At 41.7% G+C, this 19267-nt stretch overlaps 1 protein-coding gene across 1 annotated transcript in view; it reads right to left on the reverse strand.

Moving 5' to 3' along the window:
* Positions 1–4119: 4119 nt before the first annotated feature.
* LOC311490646 (ephrin type-B receptor 1-like) overlaps positions 4120–19267 on the reverse strand; it is an 89402-nt gene continuing 74254 nt past the window's right edge. Inside the window, exons 14-20 of the mRNA XM_084548250.1 lie at positions 18053–18300; positions 14979–15046; positions 14229–14376; positions 12791–12940; positions 6592–6788; positions 6329–6487; positions 4120–4699 (exon numbers count right to left, since the gene is read on the reverse strand). Coding sequence (XP_084404376.1) covers positions 4588–4699; positions 6329–6487; positions 6592–6788; positions 12791–12940; positions 14229–14376; positions 14979–15046; positions 18053–18300 — 1082 coding nt within the window. The 3' untranslated portion in view covers positions 4120–4587. The remainder of the gene's footprint in view (positions 4700–6328; positions 6488–6591; positions 6789–12790; positions 12941–14228; positions 14377–14978; positions 15047–18052; positions 18301–19267) is intronic.

Consider the following 19267-nt stretch of genomic DNA (forward strand, 5'->3'; position numbering starts at 1 on the left):
CTTGCCCCCTATATTACCTATTCCCTTTCACTTTTTCCCTTTTCTTCATGGCTACTCTCATCTCCATCCTCACCTACAGAATCTATTACACCAGAATCTGACCGGTGTCCAAAAAAATATCTGCAATTAAAAGATAAATCCACCCTAAAGCACTTCGAGGAGACTCGCCTTGCATTTCTCTGCCTTTCTTGTTGTTTCGTGGTTTGTTTTTTCTTTCTATTCCTGTGCCGGCCAAACATAATGTGACATCATGTTGATGTATTTCCAGCTGCAGTGGGGCCTGGATGGAGTTTTTATCTGAAACATCTGCAGTAAATGTCAGGTTCTGTGCCTCCATTTAGAAGTGAACTCATCGTGGTTTCCACTGACGGTAATCCCAGCAGACCAGAATGCGTCACAGCTGCATGAAACATTTTGAGTTTTTTTTTTTTTTTTACAGTTTAGATGATGGGCTGTGGTCACATGTATACACTTCACAAAATAATCAGGTTTGTATATACAGAGCAAAAGGTTTCCACACTAAAAAAAAAAAATCTCATGCAACACATCATAACAAAAGTAAACAGAGATTAGGCATAACATTATGACCACCTTTCTAATACTGTGTAGGTCTCCCTTGTGCTTATAAAACAGTGTGGACATGGGCCTTCTGAGGGTGTCCTGTGGTGTCTGGCAACAGCATGTTGTTAGTGGGGGTCTTTGGGTCCTATGGGTTGAGGGGAGGGGCCTCTGTGGATCATCCCACAGATACTTGATCAGTTTGGGATCTAGGGAATTTGGAGGCCAGGTCAACACCTTGTGCTGTTCTTCATGTTTTTTGAGTTGTTCCTAAACCGGCTGCTGCCATCAAGGAGTGTCATTGCTATGGGGTGGGGGTGCCTGGTCTGGTCTGGTCTAGGTGGGTGCTACTTGTCTAAGCAACAACCACACTAATGAATGCCAGGTCCAAAAGTTTCCCAGCAGAACACTGGATCGTCACAAGATGGTCAGTGGTATTTACTTCTCCTGTCGGTGGTCATAATGTTATGCCTGATCGGTGTATGTCCTAATAAATAACAAGTATCACCATAAAACCTTAAAGGATACTAAAGGGTTCCTTCACATTAAAACATTAGCTGTGTTCCAAGTCCATATTTTTATTACGTCAAACCTATTTTTATTTTTACCACTAGCAGGATCAGGGATTTATATTTCTGTGGGAAGCTTTCTGTTTTTACGCTCACAAAAAAGGATCCGACTCGTGCCAACGGTGATTGCCACAGATTCCCACCGACACCGGACCGTCAGCTCGGTGTGGCAACGACTAACACACAAAGCGTGAGTATGACTAGACAGAACATACCAGGGAGCCTGTTTCCTACCGACATGATACATTAAACGCACTGATGCATGACAAACAAGTTGAGACTTTTAAATGTCAGCGTTAATTAAACTTGTACACATCCAAATAAAGTCTTCCACTCATCAATTTTTATTTACCGCAGTGTTCACAAAGCTACTCCACCAAAATCCACCATCGGTTTTCTGTTTACTTGCGGCTGTCGGCAGTTTCTTCACTTCTTTTCCAATATGAAGACATTCTTCCGACTAGAATTAGCTTGTATTGTGGAACACAGCTAGTGTCTAAGAGAAACATCTCTAACTCAACTTTTTTTCCCCACTTTTCTTTGTGTAAGATACCTAAAAAAAAACAAAAAGTCAAGGACGGACGTTCACTGGAAGCGTGGAGATTTTTTTCTTTTTTGTTCACAACAATACGATTCATAAAACGAGAAACATTTAAAAACTTTACAATTCCCCTCTTCCAATAAAGACGACTAAATGTGTAGTCTGAAGTAGAAGATGCATCCAGAAATGCATCTTCAGATATAATCAGACAGTCTTTTAACCCAGTCTTTTCTGCAGAGAATGCTCCTCTTTTCGTTCAATAGATTTAGGGTGGATTTAACTTTTAATTAGTATTTCAGCACATCATCATGGATTAATCTCTACAGAGCGCATATTTTACCTACAGAAGTTCCCATTTTATGCAGCGATACGCACTAAACTCAGATCTACCTCCTTCTCTGTGGTGAACACTGTGCTCAAACCGAGATATTAACCAAGGTAGATCATTTACGCCTTCGTTGTTTTCAACAAGCACAGACGCAGTAACGTGGAAGAATGTCTCAAAGCTCACCTCCTAAAAACCATAGAGCAAAGGACAGACACATTAAGCTCAGTTCCACATGTTACATAATGCAGTAAGATGGCTGCCTGTGCTGATAGCTTTCATTTCGACTGTGTGACAATTTTTTTTAGGTGGCATTGTGGCATTCAGTACGAGCTTTTAGGGCACACTTGTGGTCTCACTCTTTATTAAACCCCCGAGCCGGCGTTGAAACTGTTTTTCCAGAGGCATCTATTTACAACGAATTATGCCTCTGAACCACTGACACGCTCCCAGTTGATCTCAATACTTCCTAATAAAACGTTCAATAAGCTGCCGTTGCCAGGCAACAAACGCAATTGCAGCAGCCGGAGCAGAGTTTCGGCGGGAAAAAAAACGAAAACAAAACATAACAGCCGCGGACCTCTCAATGTCACGATGTTCATAAATAAAGGACTTCAGGGCGTCCCAGCAGCGGCGCGATACAAACACAGCGGTTTGCAGGATGCATCTGAGACACGCTGCAGCAAAGCGCGCTGGAAGCAAACAAGTAAAAACCGACGCTCGCCGCGGACGACAAATAAAATCATGACTGGTAATCCTTGGGATGTGGGTGCACACGCATGACCAGAGGTTCGGGCTGAAGGCAGAGCGAGCCTGCTGTTGTTTCACAGCTGGTAATCCGCTCAGCGCTCAGATAAAAGAGATCTCCCAGAGCTTCTCCACCAGTGTGCCCCGCAGTGAGATCAGGCCTTCTTGATATCGTATTTTCTGAGAACTACTGAGTCAAACATCACATTAAGAGCTGGGACATGAAAAATAAGCTGCCAATTTCCTTTCTGACCCAGAGCATTTGGTATTTTACTATCTTTCCTTTCCTGTCATATTAGAAATCAATCTTGTAAATGCTGGTTGCGTGCAGCCCGCTACTGAAAAGGTTGCTGTCCACAGATGAGAACACGGATAGGTCGCTTGATGTCATTTCATCTGCAGGCCGACACAACAGAATTAATCAGAGACGTCAATCGGAAAATGAGGCTGTCAAAACAGACTCGGGCGGCGACGACATGTCCGGCGACCGATGAATACGAGTAAAACAGAACGATTACAAAGGGGGCCCTGCCCGACCGCCTGCTGCAGAGCGACGACTGCCATCTGGACGGCGGCCATACAGTTTAGACAGAAATGAGATTTGTTCCATGTGCCGACAGACTCGAGCATTGGATTCCTGGTTGGTTCATGCAATGTATTAATGCTTGACTGGCAGTCAGCTTCAGGGTTCGCAGCCAAATCACAAGAACATTGGACGACAATACCTTCTTCTGTCTTTTGAGATCGTCTGGCCACTGCAGCGTGTTCGCAACAGGTGCGTCCTCGTGGCTGGTAATGACTCGATATCCGCGGTCTCTGAAGCTGTTTTCTTATTCCGCACCTCCGAGCGAGCCTTGCTTCCGAGCTCGAGCACAGACACTGCTATGGTTTAATATTTCTTTATCTGATTCCCTTGCTTTTCTGATGCGTAATTGGCTTTACTCAGAGGGCATTTGTGCTGATTGTAAAACAGCATCCATTATGAGTTCTCTCTGCATTAAGTACTTTAAGTAGGCCAGGCCTCACTGGCTGTCTGCACGGAAAGCACAAAAATTAGAACTATGAAACCTATTTTCCTTCAGTCTACAGCACTTCAAAGTTTGTTCCAGTGATGAGTCAGACGGGGAAAGATAATAAATGAGAAGTCACAAATACTCCAGTGACACCAAAGAGTAGGATGCTGTTGGCAAAAAGCAAATTATAGGAAATAAACATTCCATATCTTAATATGTACACACTCTTCAATATGAAGATAAGTTCAGTTTGAACTGTTGGCTCTGGTCTGGATTCACTGAAGTATTCTTTTTCACACCGTGCTGGAGGTAACGGTCTCCACTTTCAAAGACCTTTTCCTTTTCTTTCAGCCTTTTTTAGCCCATTTTGTGTCCCTTCACATAAAAATGTCTGCTCAGCCTTCTTCACAGTAGCGCATTTGTGTGCTTTATACTAAAAAAAAAGACATCCAATCAGTTTCTAAAGCGCTTTGTGGGTTTCAGTGATGGAATTCAAAGTTATCTTTCAAGCAGGTTTTGGGTGAGTGGGGATGAAGGGCACTAGTTTTATATTTTCCACTGCTTATTTTTTTTTTTATTAATTTTTTTTTGTTTCTGGCCCGTGTATCAAATCATGCCCGTACACTGAATTCATTCCAGGAGGCTTTTCAATCTTGGACGCATGAGAGGAGTCTGATCTGGCCATGCAGACTTATAAAAAATGGCCACGATGATTGTTTTAAAAACAACATACTCGAGGGTATGAGGGTCAAACAGAAGTGTGAGATGACAGCCTGTTCGCTCGCAGGCGGCTCACTGGTCGATCGTTTCGTACTGTGTCGATCCTCCCTGTGGCTAAACGGATTCGGTAGGAGACTGGTCGTCGACTTGGTGCCTCATCGACTGAACGCTGGTCAGGATTTTCTTCTGGTGTCCGGCGAGAGACACGCCGATCCTCTGCAGGTCTCTGGGAGAACAAAGATACATGAAGTATGAGGTTGAGGCATCATTAGAAGCATATACGACGGCTGTGCATAGATTTTAGACCAGTAAATCATTACTACATTAATTACACTGATCAGGCATAACATTATGACCTAATTTCTAGTTAACATTTCTAATGTGGCGGTCTCCCTTGTGTCTCCAAAACAGTTGTGACTCATCAGATAACTACTCTGTAGCTGAAGTGCCGAGTATTATTACACTGTGGTTAGTCTGATGGTTGGTTGATGGACAGAGCCTGGAAGTCACTGTTGTGTCCTTATCAGTTGTTTTTCAGAAAAGCAGAGACTCAAGAGCAGATACTAATCACAATGCTGACCGCTGGCATGGCAGTGCTGCTTTCCAGCAGACTGTTTGTTCACGTATGGCCTGAAAAACTAGACGACGTATTCATTTCAAATAGCATTACGCTCTAAACTGGTGGAAGCAACCGTTAGTGTTGCATCACAGCATGAAGCTTCTGGTCGACTGGGTTCTTAATGTGGAGTTTAAATGATTTTCCTGTGTCTGCTGTGTTTCCTCTCACATAGTCATACAGTTTAGGTTCACATGAACATGAATGGTGACCCTCTGTTACAGGATAATATGGATGCATTTCCGGTTGCAATCAGCGGAAACCGTTGACATACACTATGGATGCAGAATATCGTAAAAAACATCTAATTACACTCAGTAAATCTGAACTTTTGTTGTTTAGTATTGTTTGGTAAAACTTCAAGCGTGAAAGGGGTTTTTCATTCATAGATGTCGTGTTTAAATATGTCATCATGATGTCTGGATAACGTTTATTAGAAAAAAATAGTTGATAAGTTAATAAAAAATAAATAAATTGATAAATTAGACAGCTAACTGAATAAATAATTGATCTATTAATTGATTGAAAAAAGTAGTAGTTTCTAGTAGTTAAAAAAATAATGTGCTTTTCATTCATATCAATAAATTATGAATCATTCATTTTGCTGATCTAATTAGATGTCTCAGCACAGAATAATACAAAATACATTCACCCAAAGCAATGTGCAATCTGATATTTATGATGCCGAGAAACCAAAATTAAAAACTCAAGAAAAGTGAGTTCATCTGGGTATTCTGTCCATGTTTTAACGGTTCATTCTGCATGAAAAGAGGCTTAAATAAAGTTCACCGACTCAAACACCTGCAGTCTGCCTTCTTCTCACTGCCACTGTGTTGAAATAGACTTAATTAATCCCTCCGGCGAAATTTACCCTCTGCATTTGACCCATTCTAACTATTTTTAAGGGCAGCGGGCAGCTAAAGTGCATCGTACGGGGACCAGCTCCAGGTCCGACGCCGGTGCCGCAGCCAGAGGTAACGACAGGAGCCTCTGGTGGACTAGTTGCTGACACAAGATTACAGAGGCCAGGGCCAGAGGCTGTCACACAACTGAAGCGCATATTGCACCTCTCTTGCACATTTGCTTTAAAGGCTTGTTTAGGCAGGGAAAAAGCAACGGAGCCTGTCCAGTGGCTACATAGATACATTTTTGTTCTGTAATTGCCCTTGTTGTATATTACACCACACACAGTGAGACGGCAAGAAACAAACAGAGAGGCAGTTTAAAGCATAAACCTACTCGGCTGTGATTTGTGTGACGAGTGGCAAAGAGGTGAAGCCCGAGCCCAGGAAGGAGTCTCTATACTGGGTCATCTTCAGTGCAGCCAGCCAGTCGTCCACTGAGCTCACCCTGCTCAGGTCTGGAGCTCCACGGTCTAACAAGGGATGATGGGGAGGACTGCACAGAGTACATAGAAGAGAATAGCGAATAGGGACACGGAGGGGCGAAATGAGAAGAGTGTGTTTGTGTGTGTGTGTAAATGAGTTTGTATCTCTGCTCACCACGGGGCAATGTTGTTCGTGCCGGCCTTGAGAGAAGCAGGGTTGCGTATCATCTTGTCCAACATGCTGACAATATCGGGGAACTTTGGCCGAGCGTTCCTGTCTTTCTGCCAGCAGTCCAGCATCAGTTGGTGCAGCACAACCGGACAGTCCATGGGAGCTGGCAGCCTGAAGTCCTGCTCTATGGCATTTATCACCTGGGTCACAGCAGAGGAGCGATACGAATGGTGTAATGGTTGCAGCCGGAAAAAACACAGATTCATTGATTAAAGCGGCTATAATCTGCAAGAATACCAATTAGGTGCATCTGTTACATCGTGTTCTGTATTTATTCCACTTTAGGTGTATGTGTCCTATTCCTGCTGATCTGATATATTATCTGTGAAGGTTCTCATAGGTGGTTTAGGGTTCTGCGTCAATTTGGCAACAGTCCAGACCAAGACACAGACCCCACAAACGCCGTAATTGACGTGCACCTCCCCAGAAATGTAATTACGTGTCACGGCGACACAGACTGCAAGAGCTGTGATTGGTCCGCTTTAGTATTGATTGTTTTGGATCAATAAAGATGGAACACATGGAGGAAAGATTAACTGAGGAGGTTCGGAGATACAAACATTTGTATGACCTGTCTTTGGCGAAAGTTTCAGTTGCCATTGTTGAAAATGAAGCAGGAAGTAGAAACAAAAATTAACCTAACTGGCAAAAAAGCGCCGACTAGAGTTTGGGTGGCGATTTACAGAGCGAGCTAGACTGACAAGTGCACAAGAGTAAATGGCTAGGTTACGTGTACAGATTACTGCGTCTATATCCTACCCTAAAGGAGCCTTCAGTCTTGCAGGTCATGGGACATCCAAAAACCAAGCTGAACCAAGGACTGGACGTGTAGATGTTTCATTACTCATCCAAGTAGCTTCTTCAGTTCTGAAGGAGTCCAGTTGCCTCACCTTTGCTTTCCCACGTTATTCCCTTTTTCATCATTACTATATTTGTCCAGCCATGACCTTTCTGCCAGCATGCTTAAAGCAAATCAGTCCCTGATCCATGTTCTTTAAATATCATTCAGCACAATGTCCATGAAGTCTCAAACTAAGTTCCAATCTTCAATCTGCTAACTTTATAACCACAGACCCCATTGCGTTCTGTCCTGTCGCCTGCCTTGATTTAGGACTTCACTTTATGAAGATGCTTCTCAGTGTCTGAGTCTGAGCTAAACCTTTCTGTTATTACATCAATAAATATTGTCACACACTTCCAAATGACTTCTCCATTTTGAATTGGAGTAAATGAAAGATGCTGTTGAAGCTGAGCAGATCATTCCAGCATCTTTCAACTCACTGTTCTGGTTTTACAGACACAGATCGTACGTTTTTGTTGTATCAGTTTGGTTTCCAGACACAACATGTAGATGCTAAAAAGATTATTTGTTGACTTACTGTTCAGCACTAAACAGCACACACCAACTGGCCGGTGAACATTTTTGGGGTATTTAGCAGATAAAATAAACTGATTTTTTTCCTTCAGGAGTTGGTGGAGACCAAAGCCGAGCTTCATAACTCCACCAGCATTTATATCCTGCAGTAAAGACTATCAAGGATTTGATCAGAATCTGTGTCATGGCTTGTTTTTTGGACTTTTGCCCCCTTGGATTTCTCTTCCTCTCCTTGCTTTGATTATTGACCGAGCAGCCGCGTTTTAGTTCCACCTTTTCCAAACTTTAATTGTTGGAGCTGTTGAACTGTGTTCTGAATTTTGGTGCTGGTTCTTTTTATCTTCTGGTCCATAAAATCCCTTGAAATAATACTTGTGTGGTTGTTCCAAAGCTTTCTTGCAAATGTAAAGCCTTCCACTTGAAATGAAGCAGTTCATAGATTTCTAGCTACTCAGAGTGCATCCCTTTACCTCTAACACATGAAATCTTTGACAAAACTACAATGAAAGCAATTTGAAAACGTTTCACCATCATTCAAGTTGCTTCTTTAGTTCTAAATGAATGGTTAGGGTTAGGCGAAACCTGTGGGTGGTGCTGGGGTCTAGAGTTTCAGTAAAGACGCAGTACTCTGCTGAAAGTACAGGATATAACCTGAGTGGTATCCTCTGTTTATCATGTTTAGTGATTCCATAAAGGCCAGAAACTCTCCAGACTCAAGGTGTGGATGGGGTTGAAGCTTTTTGGGAGAGACGTTAAGACTGTGCTGTATTAACAAGGGTTTACTGACTGGTGAAACATCTTCAAGAAAACTCCAATAAGTCCAGTTGCCTTTGTTTTAGCATTGTTTTCAGATATGCTATGACCTGGAGGACCAAGAAACATCTTACACATGATCCTGCACATCTACTGCAGCTACTATTACTCACAACTTAACAGGATCGGGGAGGTTTTATATGAAGGAGTGATTTCACCAAATCACTAAAGTTTATGTATAGTGTATTTCCCATGTGCCATGCAAAAGTATATACACGTGTCACTGGTGTAGTACAAAATACTCAAAAATGCTTGCCTTGAAATACATTTTAGAGATACCAGGAGCATTTTTTTCACCCCTCTATGCAATTTAATCGAGCCAGCTCTTCATAAAATGAGGTAGACGAGAGGAAATATTTTGAAGAAGAAATTTAATCTTGCAAGATGACTGCACACAGGAAGGTGCCAGTCTGTGATGGGGGACGTATATATTTTGCACTCAAGTTTTGATTTTTCCTGCAGGCAGACTTATGTTCGGCGGGGAGACGAGACGAGGATCTTCTCTTTTACAGCTCCTTTGTTATTTCAGCTGATAAGACAGGTGTATTTTTACAGAGCAACCTTGCCTCGTTCAGCTTTATTTAAAACCGTAAGAAAGAGGAAAAAAAAAAACTCGGATTAGTTAAGAGGATCCAATTTCCGTTTGAGAACTTCATCCCGACACAGCGGGCAATCGCACAGTACATCCAGATATTCATCTCTAAGCAGCGGTAACGTCTGCGGCGGTCTCTGATGCAGAGACAGGTAGTTTCACACAGAGGAGCTTTTGATTTCATTATGCCGGTGCAGTTATTGAGGATGATAAAGGTTTTCCAAGGTTTTTATGTAAAAAAATTTAGGCAGGAATTTTGCACTGGAGACATTGTGGTAGATGAGTCTGATTCCTGAGTACAGAACATAATTAATCCTAAATATCAGAGAAAGACGAAACTCTGAGCTTCGGCACCTTAAAAAATAACCGTAGAAGGGGAATATTAAGTTCGGTGATCATTATCTGAAATTATTCTGCCCCCTACACCAGGAACGTGAAAGTAATTTTTTAAATGTCTCTAATCATGGTGCTCTTAGTGTTTAACAATCCCAATGCGTAATATTTTTCTTGCAGCTTTCTTCACATATCAGATATTCAAACACTCCCCAGACTTTATTTTTTTAGAAGCCCCATCAGTATCTTTTTAGCGTCTTAAATTACAGCTACATTAATATTTATATATATATAAAGTTTGTCTTAATGACAATAAAGCATTGTGTGAAAATTGGATTAATGGAAATGGGATTAATGGGAAACAAACGGTGCTCATGCCAAAAAAAGGGCTTAGAGCATCAATTAAGAAAGCTAAATTTATTCATGGCTTACATTGGAAGTGAAAGCCGCTTCCAACCCTGTGTGAAAGACTTTCAAAGACTTTAATAAGGGTCAAAAGGTCTGCAACCTTGTTACTGACAACATCATATTTAGTTTGAATGTACGATAACAAGCACAATGAGACATGGGAAGATTATGTGGCAACGTATTATTTAGATACTTCATCTACATTCAAAGGAATAATTTCCCTCTGTGGTAAAGAAGCTTATTTGTTGTCTTGGTAAGACCAGCAGACAGTCAGATCAGCCCAAACTGGTTGTTGATATGAGGTTGAAAAAGCAAATATTCGCTGCACCTGGCCAAGATATAGCCCGGCACATTTTAATTTCTAATACATGTCCCAGTCCCCAGTGTATTCCCTCCATTTTCTATCTTCTGACCTCCACACTCACCTGCACACCTGCTCCTCATCCCCTCATTTGCTCCTCCAGTTTACCTGCCCTGTCGCCTCCGCACTGCCAGATTTTCCATTTTGCCTCCCTGCCAAAGTGGCGCAGCATTTCATCTTGTTATCATGTCTGTCTTATTTTATGCCCTCTGCTTGTTTTTTTGGACTTCTGCCTGTCAGCTTTTGCCCGCTTGGGTTCCTCTTCCTCTCCGCGCTTTGATTATCGACCTAGTACGCCTTGCATTGGTGCCACCTGTTCCAAATCAGAGCTGTTGTGCTGTGCTCTGAGTACTGATGTCGGCTCCTTTAAAGAAAGTGCCATAAAATTCCTTGAAATAATACCTTTGTGTTTTTCTTCCGCAGCTTCTTGTTAATTTAAAAGTTATAAGTCCGTGCCAGTGTACTTGTAATCCTACGCTGAGCTAAGCTAAGGTAATATACTGCTTCTGCTACTGTAAACGCAGCGCCGGGGATTTGTCTGCTCGCTGAGCGAACTCTACTTGACCCCGACACACTTCTCAGGCTTTGTGCCGCATAAATTCACTCTAAGCACCGGCGTCAATCAAAATAGCAGCAAGTGTAGTGAAACATCACAGGTCTCTTTCATGATTAATTCATGTCGAACAGAGCACCTGCAGTGGCTCCGCTGACAATTTCAGCGCTCCGTGTTCTTTGAAATCATGTATGTATGTGTGTGTGTGCGCCTTTATATATGTGTGTCTGCATGTGTGTGGTTTAGACGTGTGTGTGTATGTGTGAGTTTAGGGTGTGAGCTTCATGCATAGTTAATGCCCCGGCAGACCCTCGTTAGCTACAGTAGTAACACACACTTTCCCCATCATTATACACAGTCTGTGCCATTATAAATCTGTCTCTGTCATTATTCTGACTCTCTGTCATTACTGCTGCATAGTCTGCTTCTTTTGCTCGGGAGGGATTGAGGGGTGAGGCTGAGAGGGAGGGGGTGAGGAGGAGAAAGTGTGAAATAAGGGGAAAGGGATGTTAAGGTGATGCAAACGCTAGACAGGGAAAATGTGCTCTGCAGACAAAAATAAGAGAGTGATTTCGTTTTATTACTTGAAAGTATGTGTCCCGTCTCATGGCTGCGAGAGGATCCTGCCACTGATTAGCTCATCAATAATGAGACAGCTGACCTTATAGAGAAAACTTCTCATATAGTCTAAGTTAACAAGGTCTAAAGCAAGCTAAACGTTGCTCGAGCGGAGCTCCAATGAATCTACAGGGAGAAATAACACGACACAACTCAAAATATTTCCTAAAAGAGAGTGCAGAGAGTTGTTGATTAAGCATATTTTCCCAGTAAGAAGCACAAGTAAAGCCACTCGGTGGAGCTTTGGCATGTTTTTTTCCGCAGAAGCCAAATTAATTTTAACTAAAGATAAACTGGAGGCTTTTGAAATTCCAGGCTCTTCTGTGTCAGAGCCATTAGATATATAGTCTCAGAAAGCAAGTATTGGGATTTAGAGCCTCGGTGCTTTGAAGTAGGTTTTAGAGCCAAAACTAACTATAATCTGTGTATCACTTTGCTTCTCGGAATAAAAACCCTTAAATTAAAAACGTCAGCAATCCAATCTTATGGAATCTCCTTTTTTATGTATTTTACCTATGGGTACATGATCCTCTTTAGGGCTTAAAAGTAAAATTGAATACTTAATACTAAAACACAAAAACAGCTGGTAATTGTAAACTTCTTGTTTTGAAAATTGCTCATGATCACTAGTCTAAAAAAAAAAAAAAAAAAACATCAGAAAGAATGCAATCCTAAAGCACTTAATAAAATCAATGCGATACGGGCACAAAGAAAAAAATGAATAAGGTACAGAAATGCTGCAGCAAATTGATCACACTGCGCAGGTAATTGGAATAAAGCTGTCAGTACAATAAAATATTCCCCGAAGAAAATATGAATCCTGGCGCCTTTTCGTCTGATGTTCAGGGAACAAACACTTATGTGACACTCAAATTGATGTCCTCATTTTCCGCATGTTTTCCTAGACATGCAGACACCCCGCTGTGAGACAAGGCAAAGGAAACAAACAAGCGCAACCTCCAAATGCCACACACACACACACTAGAAAGGCATTCACAATCTTCTTGGAGTCACAGAAAACTCAAAACAAGAGACAGTCTCTCTCTCTCTCTGTCTATGTCTCTCTCACACAGGCAGGTGATGACTTACATCTTGGTTGCTCATGTCCCAGTAAGGTCTCTCTCCGTATGACATCACCTCCCAGGTGACGATCCCGTAACTCCAGACATCTGAAGCTGACGTGAATTTCCTGTAGGCGATCGCCTCCGGTGCCGTCCACCGCACTGGGATTTTACCTCCCTGGGAGACAGAAAGAAGAAAGAGAAGAAGAAAGGCAAAGGTAAAGGAAGGAATACAAAGATGTAATCCTTTACACCTGAAAGTTTCACATACTGTATACATTCTTCACATGGTACTAAACTGAGGTCATAGACAGTTCACACAGTATGTCTGCTGCAGCATGCCATCAACTTAAAGGTGAGGACTGAAAATTAAACCGAATCTAATATGATACTTTTATATATTTCTTGCAATATATACTATCTATACACCAGTATCTAAGCCAACACTGACATAGAGTCGTTTTATTTGTATTTAAGAGATCGTTCTTTCCTGGAAAACGATTTAAAAATGTTGATGAGTCATCCTGCACTCAAGGGAGTGTTTACTAATTTCGCTCCCAATTTAATACATTAACAAATTTCCATGGGTCACTTTTCCGCATCAGTACCACTATTGCCATTTATACACCAGTATCTCTATACACTGATATAGAATCGTTTTATTTCTATTTTAAAGATCATAGTTTCCTGGAAAACAATTTAAAAATGTTGATGAGTCATCCTGCACTTGGGGGAGTATACTAATCTCGTGTCAAACCGAATATAATCTCAAAATTTCTTGTGTCTCTCCCTCAGAATCCTTCAGAAATACTGCCTGCTTCCACTCCTGGAGATTGTTATTACCTGTAAAATTATATAAAAACAGTTTAAACTGACAATAAAATATTGATGACTCATCCTGCACTTGGGTGAGTATATGGAAATAAAACTAATACGAAACTTGTTATCTCTTAATGAAGACAAAAAAGTGAGGAACAAAAACATAATTATTCTATAAAATATAAGTATTAAAGAGATCTATCCATTGCAACAAGCATTTTTTCATTCTTAGATTGATTTTAAATTAATTACTACACATACAAACAATATAAATACACATGTCGTCCCCTTGTTTTGTTATCTGACAGTAGGACACTAGAACTACAAAACTGCTTAATGTTTCTGATGAAACATTTAAGGTAGGCCATAACATCCTTGAGCCACAAAGAAATAGATGGTACTTTTGAAGACTTAAATATATAATAAATAGGATATGACGTCAAGCCAGAAGAGAAGTGAAGGACAGTACGTCAGTTTCTAAGTTGGTAACGTGTGAGGGGTTGGTTATTAAAGTTCCTAATGTTACAACATAAGGGTCCATATTTAGTGGAACACCTAAAACCCTAGACTCTTTCAAGAATTTCTGTCCTAGTCCTCGAGTCAGATTGCAAAACTACTGTGTCGTCTCGAGCTCTGTGCCTCCTTACCAGTGAGCTGGTGTAGGTAGGGTCAGAGGTGTCCTCCTCCAGATATCGCGATAAGCCAAAGTCGGACACTTTACACACCAGGTTACTGTTAACCAAGATATTTCGAGCTGCCAGGTCCCGGTGGACGTAACTCATCTCCGCCAGGTACCTGTAACATCAACAGGATTTATTGTGTGATTGTGTGTTATCTGCTGCCAGCTAGCTAGGCTACTATGAAAAGGTAATGGGATTTAGAGTATGTTTGTGTGTGTGTGTGTGTGTGTGTGTGTGTGTGTGTGTGTGTGTTATCACGGCGAGCTATCTTCGCTATAAGAAGAATGGGATGTAATGTTTGTGTATATGTACCTGTTCTTGTGTTATCGCAGCCGGTAATAAAACCCAGATGTGTGTGTAAGAAGTATTTCAATCTGCAGAGCCAACCGACTCCGGTGCTGTTAACTTGAATACATTCCTTGGATTAGTATACGCTGTCTAGCGGGGTTTGTGTTTTTATGTGTATGCGTGCAAGTGTGTGTGGAAGAGAGCTTGCAGGATGTGGAGGCAGCATATCTCTGGCTGCTGATACACATGAGCAGACAGTGCTGAATGTCACCGCATGAAATCTCAGCGTGAAAGAGCTGATACTGTTAGAAAGAAATAGAACTTCTCACAACAATCAGTGAAAGATTGTAAAAAAGTTTCTTCTTCATCTGTATAATAAAACGAGTTTCTGCATTGGAAGTGTGTGTGTGTGTGTGTGTGTTCGTGTACCTCATCCCAGATGCGATGCCCCTCAGCATACCAACCAGCTGGATCACCGGGAACTGTCCATCGTTTTGCTGCAAATCCACAAACCGTGACAAGAATATTTTTATTTTCCATTATCAGACTTTTTTTTTATTATTTATTATTTTTTTCAGAGAAAACTTGTAGGTGAGTGTCTGTATTTTACATAAAATGAAAAGACAGGCAACTTCTATGTGGTAATGTGTCATTTACCAGACAGGTGCATTATGTTACAGTAAGAAATAAGAAAGTGATTAAGATGCTGCAAGTAAAGAAAATTAAACTCGACTACTGCAGCTCATTGCAGTGACTCAAATCTCCTCTTTAACATCTTTATTCATATTATAATAGTCTTGCATTAATAATAGAAATATATGTATTTATATAGGACCTCTGAAAGCAAATTTACAAAACTGATACACAATAAAGTCCAGGACATGAAACCAGTAAGATAAAATAACTCATACGATCACAACAAATACCAAGAGGAGACAGAGTTCCGATGGACCCGAACAGCAAAGGCCCAGTCGTCTTTAGTGACCTGCCAAGGTTTCGGGACCATTGGTAGGGCCCTGCTGGACGATCTCAGTCAGCGATCAGGCTCATAAGATTAATAAATTGCAGATGTAGGCAGGAACCTGACCATTCAAGGCTTTAAAATCTGTTCTAAAACTGATTTAAAGCTGAAAAGTGAAGGACGGCAAGGACAGGTTTAATGTGATCGGTTCTCTCAGTACGAGTTAAAAGTCCGGCATCAGCGTTTTGTTTTAATTGATGATTGATGCATAGATGAATCCTGATATCAGAATGGAATTGGTTAGGTGTAAGCGTTATGGGCAATTGGTTTAATTGTATTTGAAACCTCCTTTCTGATGCCAAAACTGGAGGTTTGAGTCTGACAGTTTTTCAGACTTTGAAATATTCCAAATTCGCACCCACCTCACCCCTTAAAGTAAGAGAGCCTGTGACCACAAGGGCGAAACTTGAATGGGAAAGAGAGTCTGACACACCTCTCGTGCACTTGAGTAATGGTGTGTTCAGGTCACTGGTGAAAAAAACATTCCAAGTCATTCTCGGATGGCGCCGGCGGTATGAAACTACAAACCAATCTCAGACCACAGCAGCATGACAACACTTGGCCTCAACTTTTACCAGCGCCAGTACGTGTTGGTTTCAAGGTAACAATGGTAGTGAGCACTTGAGCAACACTGCTTCAAGCCGCTCGGTGGCCAACAACTGAAAGAGTGGTTGTACTGTGCAGTTTCCAGGTGTGAAAATGTAAGTGAAGTATTACTCTCAGTGAAACTATCACTGAATACATAAAGGTTACAAAATACAAACAGAATTGCTTATGGTATGTTTTGGTACATTTCTGAGAGTAACCCAGCAAATGTCTTTGAAGTGAGACTGTCCAAAAGTCCCTGAAGAAGGGTATGACGGCAGTCCTTCTACGCCAGTACAAGGTGGACATTTGGAAGTACTTTAGAGATATTTGCCTTCAGATGTAGCTGGACAACAGCGTGTGCAAAGTAGTGAGCTTTAAGCAGAATCGATCTCTGAAGAACATCCAGCCATCCTCACAAATACACATCATTTTCATACATTAACGGGTTAAAAAACACACACGTGGCACTTTAATTTGCATATGCTGTCTCTTTAGTGTGTCGACATGAATTGTGGGATATTGTGAATAACATAAAGCAAGTTAACCCTGGCTATAAAACTGGCTTCAACAGAACTTGGAGAGTTAAGAAAGCTTATATTTTTAGACTCCAAATGTCTGCCTCTTTTATATTTGGGCCAGCTCGTCTATTTCTCCGATGGACATCACTGACATCCCCTGCTGACATAGTTGCAGTCGAAGGTGTGTCTTTTAATTCACTTTGCGCATCAAACCGTGCCTTTGATGCTCCTGTAGCTTAATCCTCTGCAGGCAGAAGCCTTCTTCTAGGTACACACAAACACACTGCATTGATCCTTCGGGCCTTGCGCCTGCAAGATGGTCACGCTAGGACAGCAACACCGGCAGGATCGATCATTGTGTTTGTGAATGTGTGTGTGTGTGTGTGCATGAGTCACTGGATGGTTTCTGAGTCAAAAGGGGTCACGCTGTGAGAACCAAACATCAAAGAGTTTCTCTTTCTGTTTTTAGAGCCGCCTCAAAAGGAGGGCAGGATCAAAGAGACGGACAGACTGACAGACAGTCAGAGATGCTGGCAGGATGAGGAGGAAAGAGCACAGGAAGGAAGAGCAGGAGGTTGCTTCGGTCTTTGTGTCTCTTTCTGAAATCGTCCACTCTTGAGCTGTTTGGGTATTTATGTGTTTGAGCCCTGTGTGATTTTGAACTAAAGATACACATGCTCAGTTACCGGTTTAAAAGGTACATCTAGCTAAAACGAAGGCAGTATAAATAATGTGATAGCAGCCGCTTCTTTAAACCAATCGATTATCACCAGTGAAATCTGATCAAATCAACCCCACGAATCCAAAATATTTTAGTTAGTGAGGGGAGGGGCCTCTGTGGATCATCCCACAGACACTTGATCAGTTTGGGATCTCGTGAATTTGGAGGCCAGGTCAACACCTTGTGCTGTTTTTCATGTTTTTTTTTTTTACTTGTTCCTAAACTGTTTTTGTGCATCCTGCTGGGATTGGCTGCTGCCATCAAGGCGTATCATAGCTATGGGGTGGGGGTGCCCGGTCTGGTCTAGGTGGGTGGTCTAAGTAGCATCCACATGAAGTAACATCCACATGAAAGCCAGGTCCAAAAGTTTCACAGCAGAACTTTGTTTTGTCACAAGATGGTCAAAGTTATTTACTTCACACGGTCATAATGTTGTGGCTGATTGGTGTATGGGGATTTTCAGTCTGTCAAGCACATTTCCAGGTAAAAAAAGCTTTATTAACAAAAAAAGAATAATAATATGAGACCTTAAAAAAAATCATAAATGTGCAGCTTTAATTCAAAGACATCTGTGTGTCTTCATCTGCTCAACACTAAAACAGCAGACCAAATTTTCCTCACAGTGATTCAGAGTGTAGCAGTGTGTGTTACTAACCCTGAGAAATGAGTCAAGTGCTCCGTTCTCCATAAACTCTGTGATGATCATCGTGGGCCTGCTCTTGGTGACCACGCCCTCCAGTCTGATGATGTTCGGTTGGTCAAACTGGCCCATGATCGACGCCTCGGACAGGAAGTCCCTCCTCTGCCTCTCAGAGTAGCCCACCTTCAGCGTCTTGATGGCCACGGGGATCTCTTTTTTCCCGACAGGCTTGAGGCGACCTTTGTACACCTCCCCAAATTCACCTGACAAAGGAGAAAATGTTATCATGGTTAAATGAAAGCACTGACCAAAAGCAAAATGACTGCATATGCGCTGCTGTTCGGAAAACAGTAAGAAACAACAAGTGCGCTGTTGTGAGTCGCTCAGTTCAGAACCCTTAAATAAATGATTGAATAATAAAACAGGGCAATAAATTATTGTGCTTTAATCATGTTTATGGTGTAAATGGGTCACCAGAGAAGTCAGGAGGGCTTAAGTTCATAGCACTTTTCATCATTAAACATGAATGACTATGAACAAGAACGAGCACATTGCTCTTTGCAGAAGCTCAATTGGGGAGTAGCGTTTAGGGCAGGGTGCATTAAACACACAAACACACTCTCAACGCTGTGAGCTGTCGTCTGCACACTCCTTCACATACTGATGGTCTCTGAGCAGCTCCACCGGAGCAGATTGAGGTCGAGGGCTTTGCTCAAGGGCAGTTTTCTTTTTTCAAACTGAAAGAACAACAAAAATTGGATCCCTTCAATATCTGCACTCAGGGGTGAGAAAAGGTTACGTAGCAGAGATGGCAAACAAGATAAAAGAGACAGTGGCATTTTTTATTTATTTTTTGCTGCTTAGATCCTTGGCTTTGCACACCATAGCTTCAATATAATCTCTTGGTTAAATAAAGACAGCCTGGTGGTTTCATGGATAAAGAAACTGTGCTGAAGCAAAACGTTCATGAGCTCAGTCACTGGCTGCAGTTTAATTTGTCTTGTACGCTAAAGCCGTTTCTAACATGTGCATGTGCACTGTAGCATCAATTTATTGAGCGGAGGTTTCTGTGGTCATGTGGGATGCCAGCCTATTTGCTTAGCATGAGCTACCCTGTCAGAAAATTCAAAAACAAACGGTCAAAATCGATGTAGCAGAGGCTGAGTCTTTGAAGGCAATTAGCAATGTACCAAAAGATATCTGGCCAACATCTTCAATAGTGCAGCTTGT

This window comes from Chelon labrosus, assembly GCF_963514085.1.
Source record: "Chelon labrosus genome assembly, chromosome: 7".
NCBI classification, from domain to species: domain Eukaryota; kingdom Metazoa; phylum Chordata; class Actinopteri; order Mugiliformes; family Mugilidae; genus Chelon; species Chelon labrosus.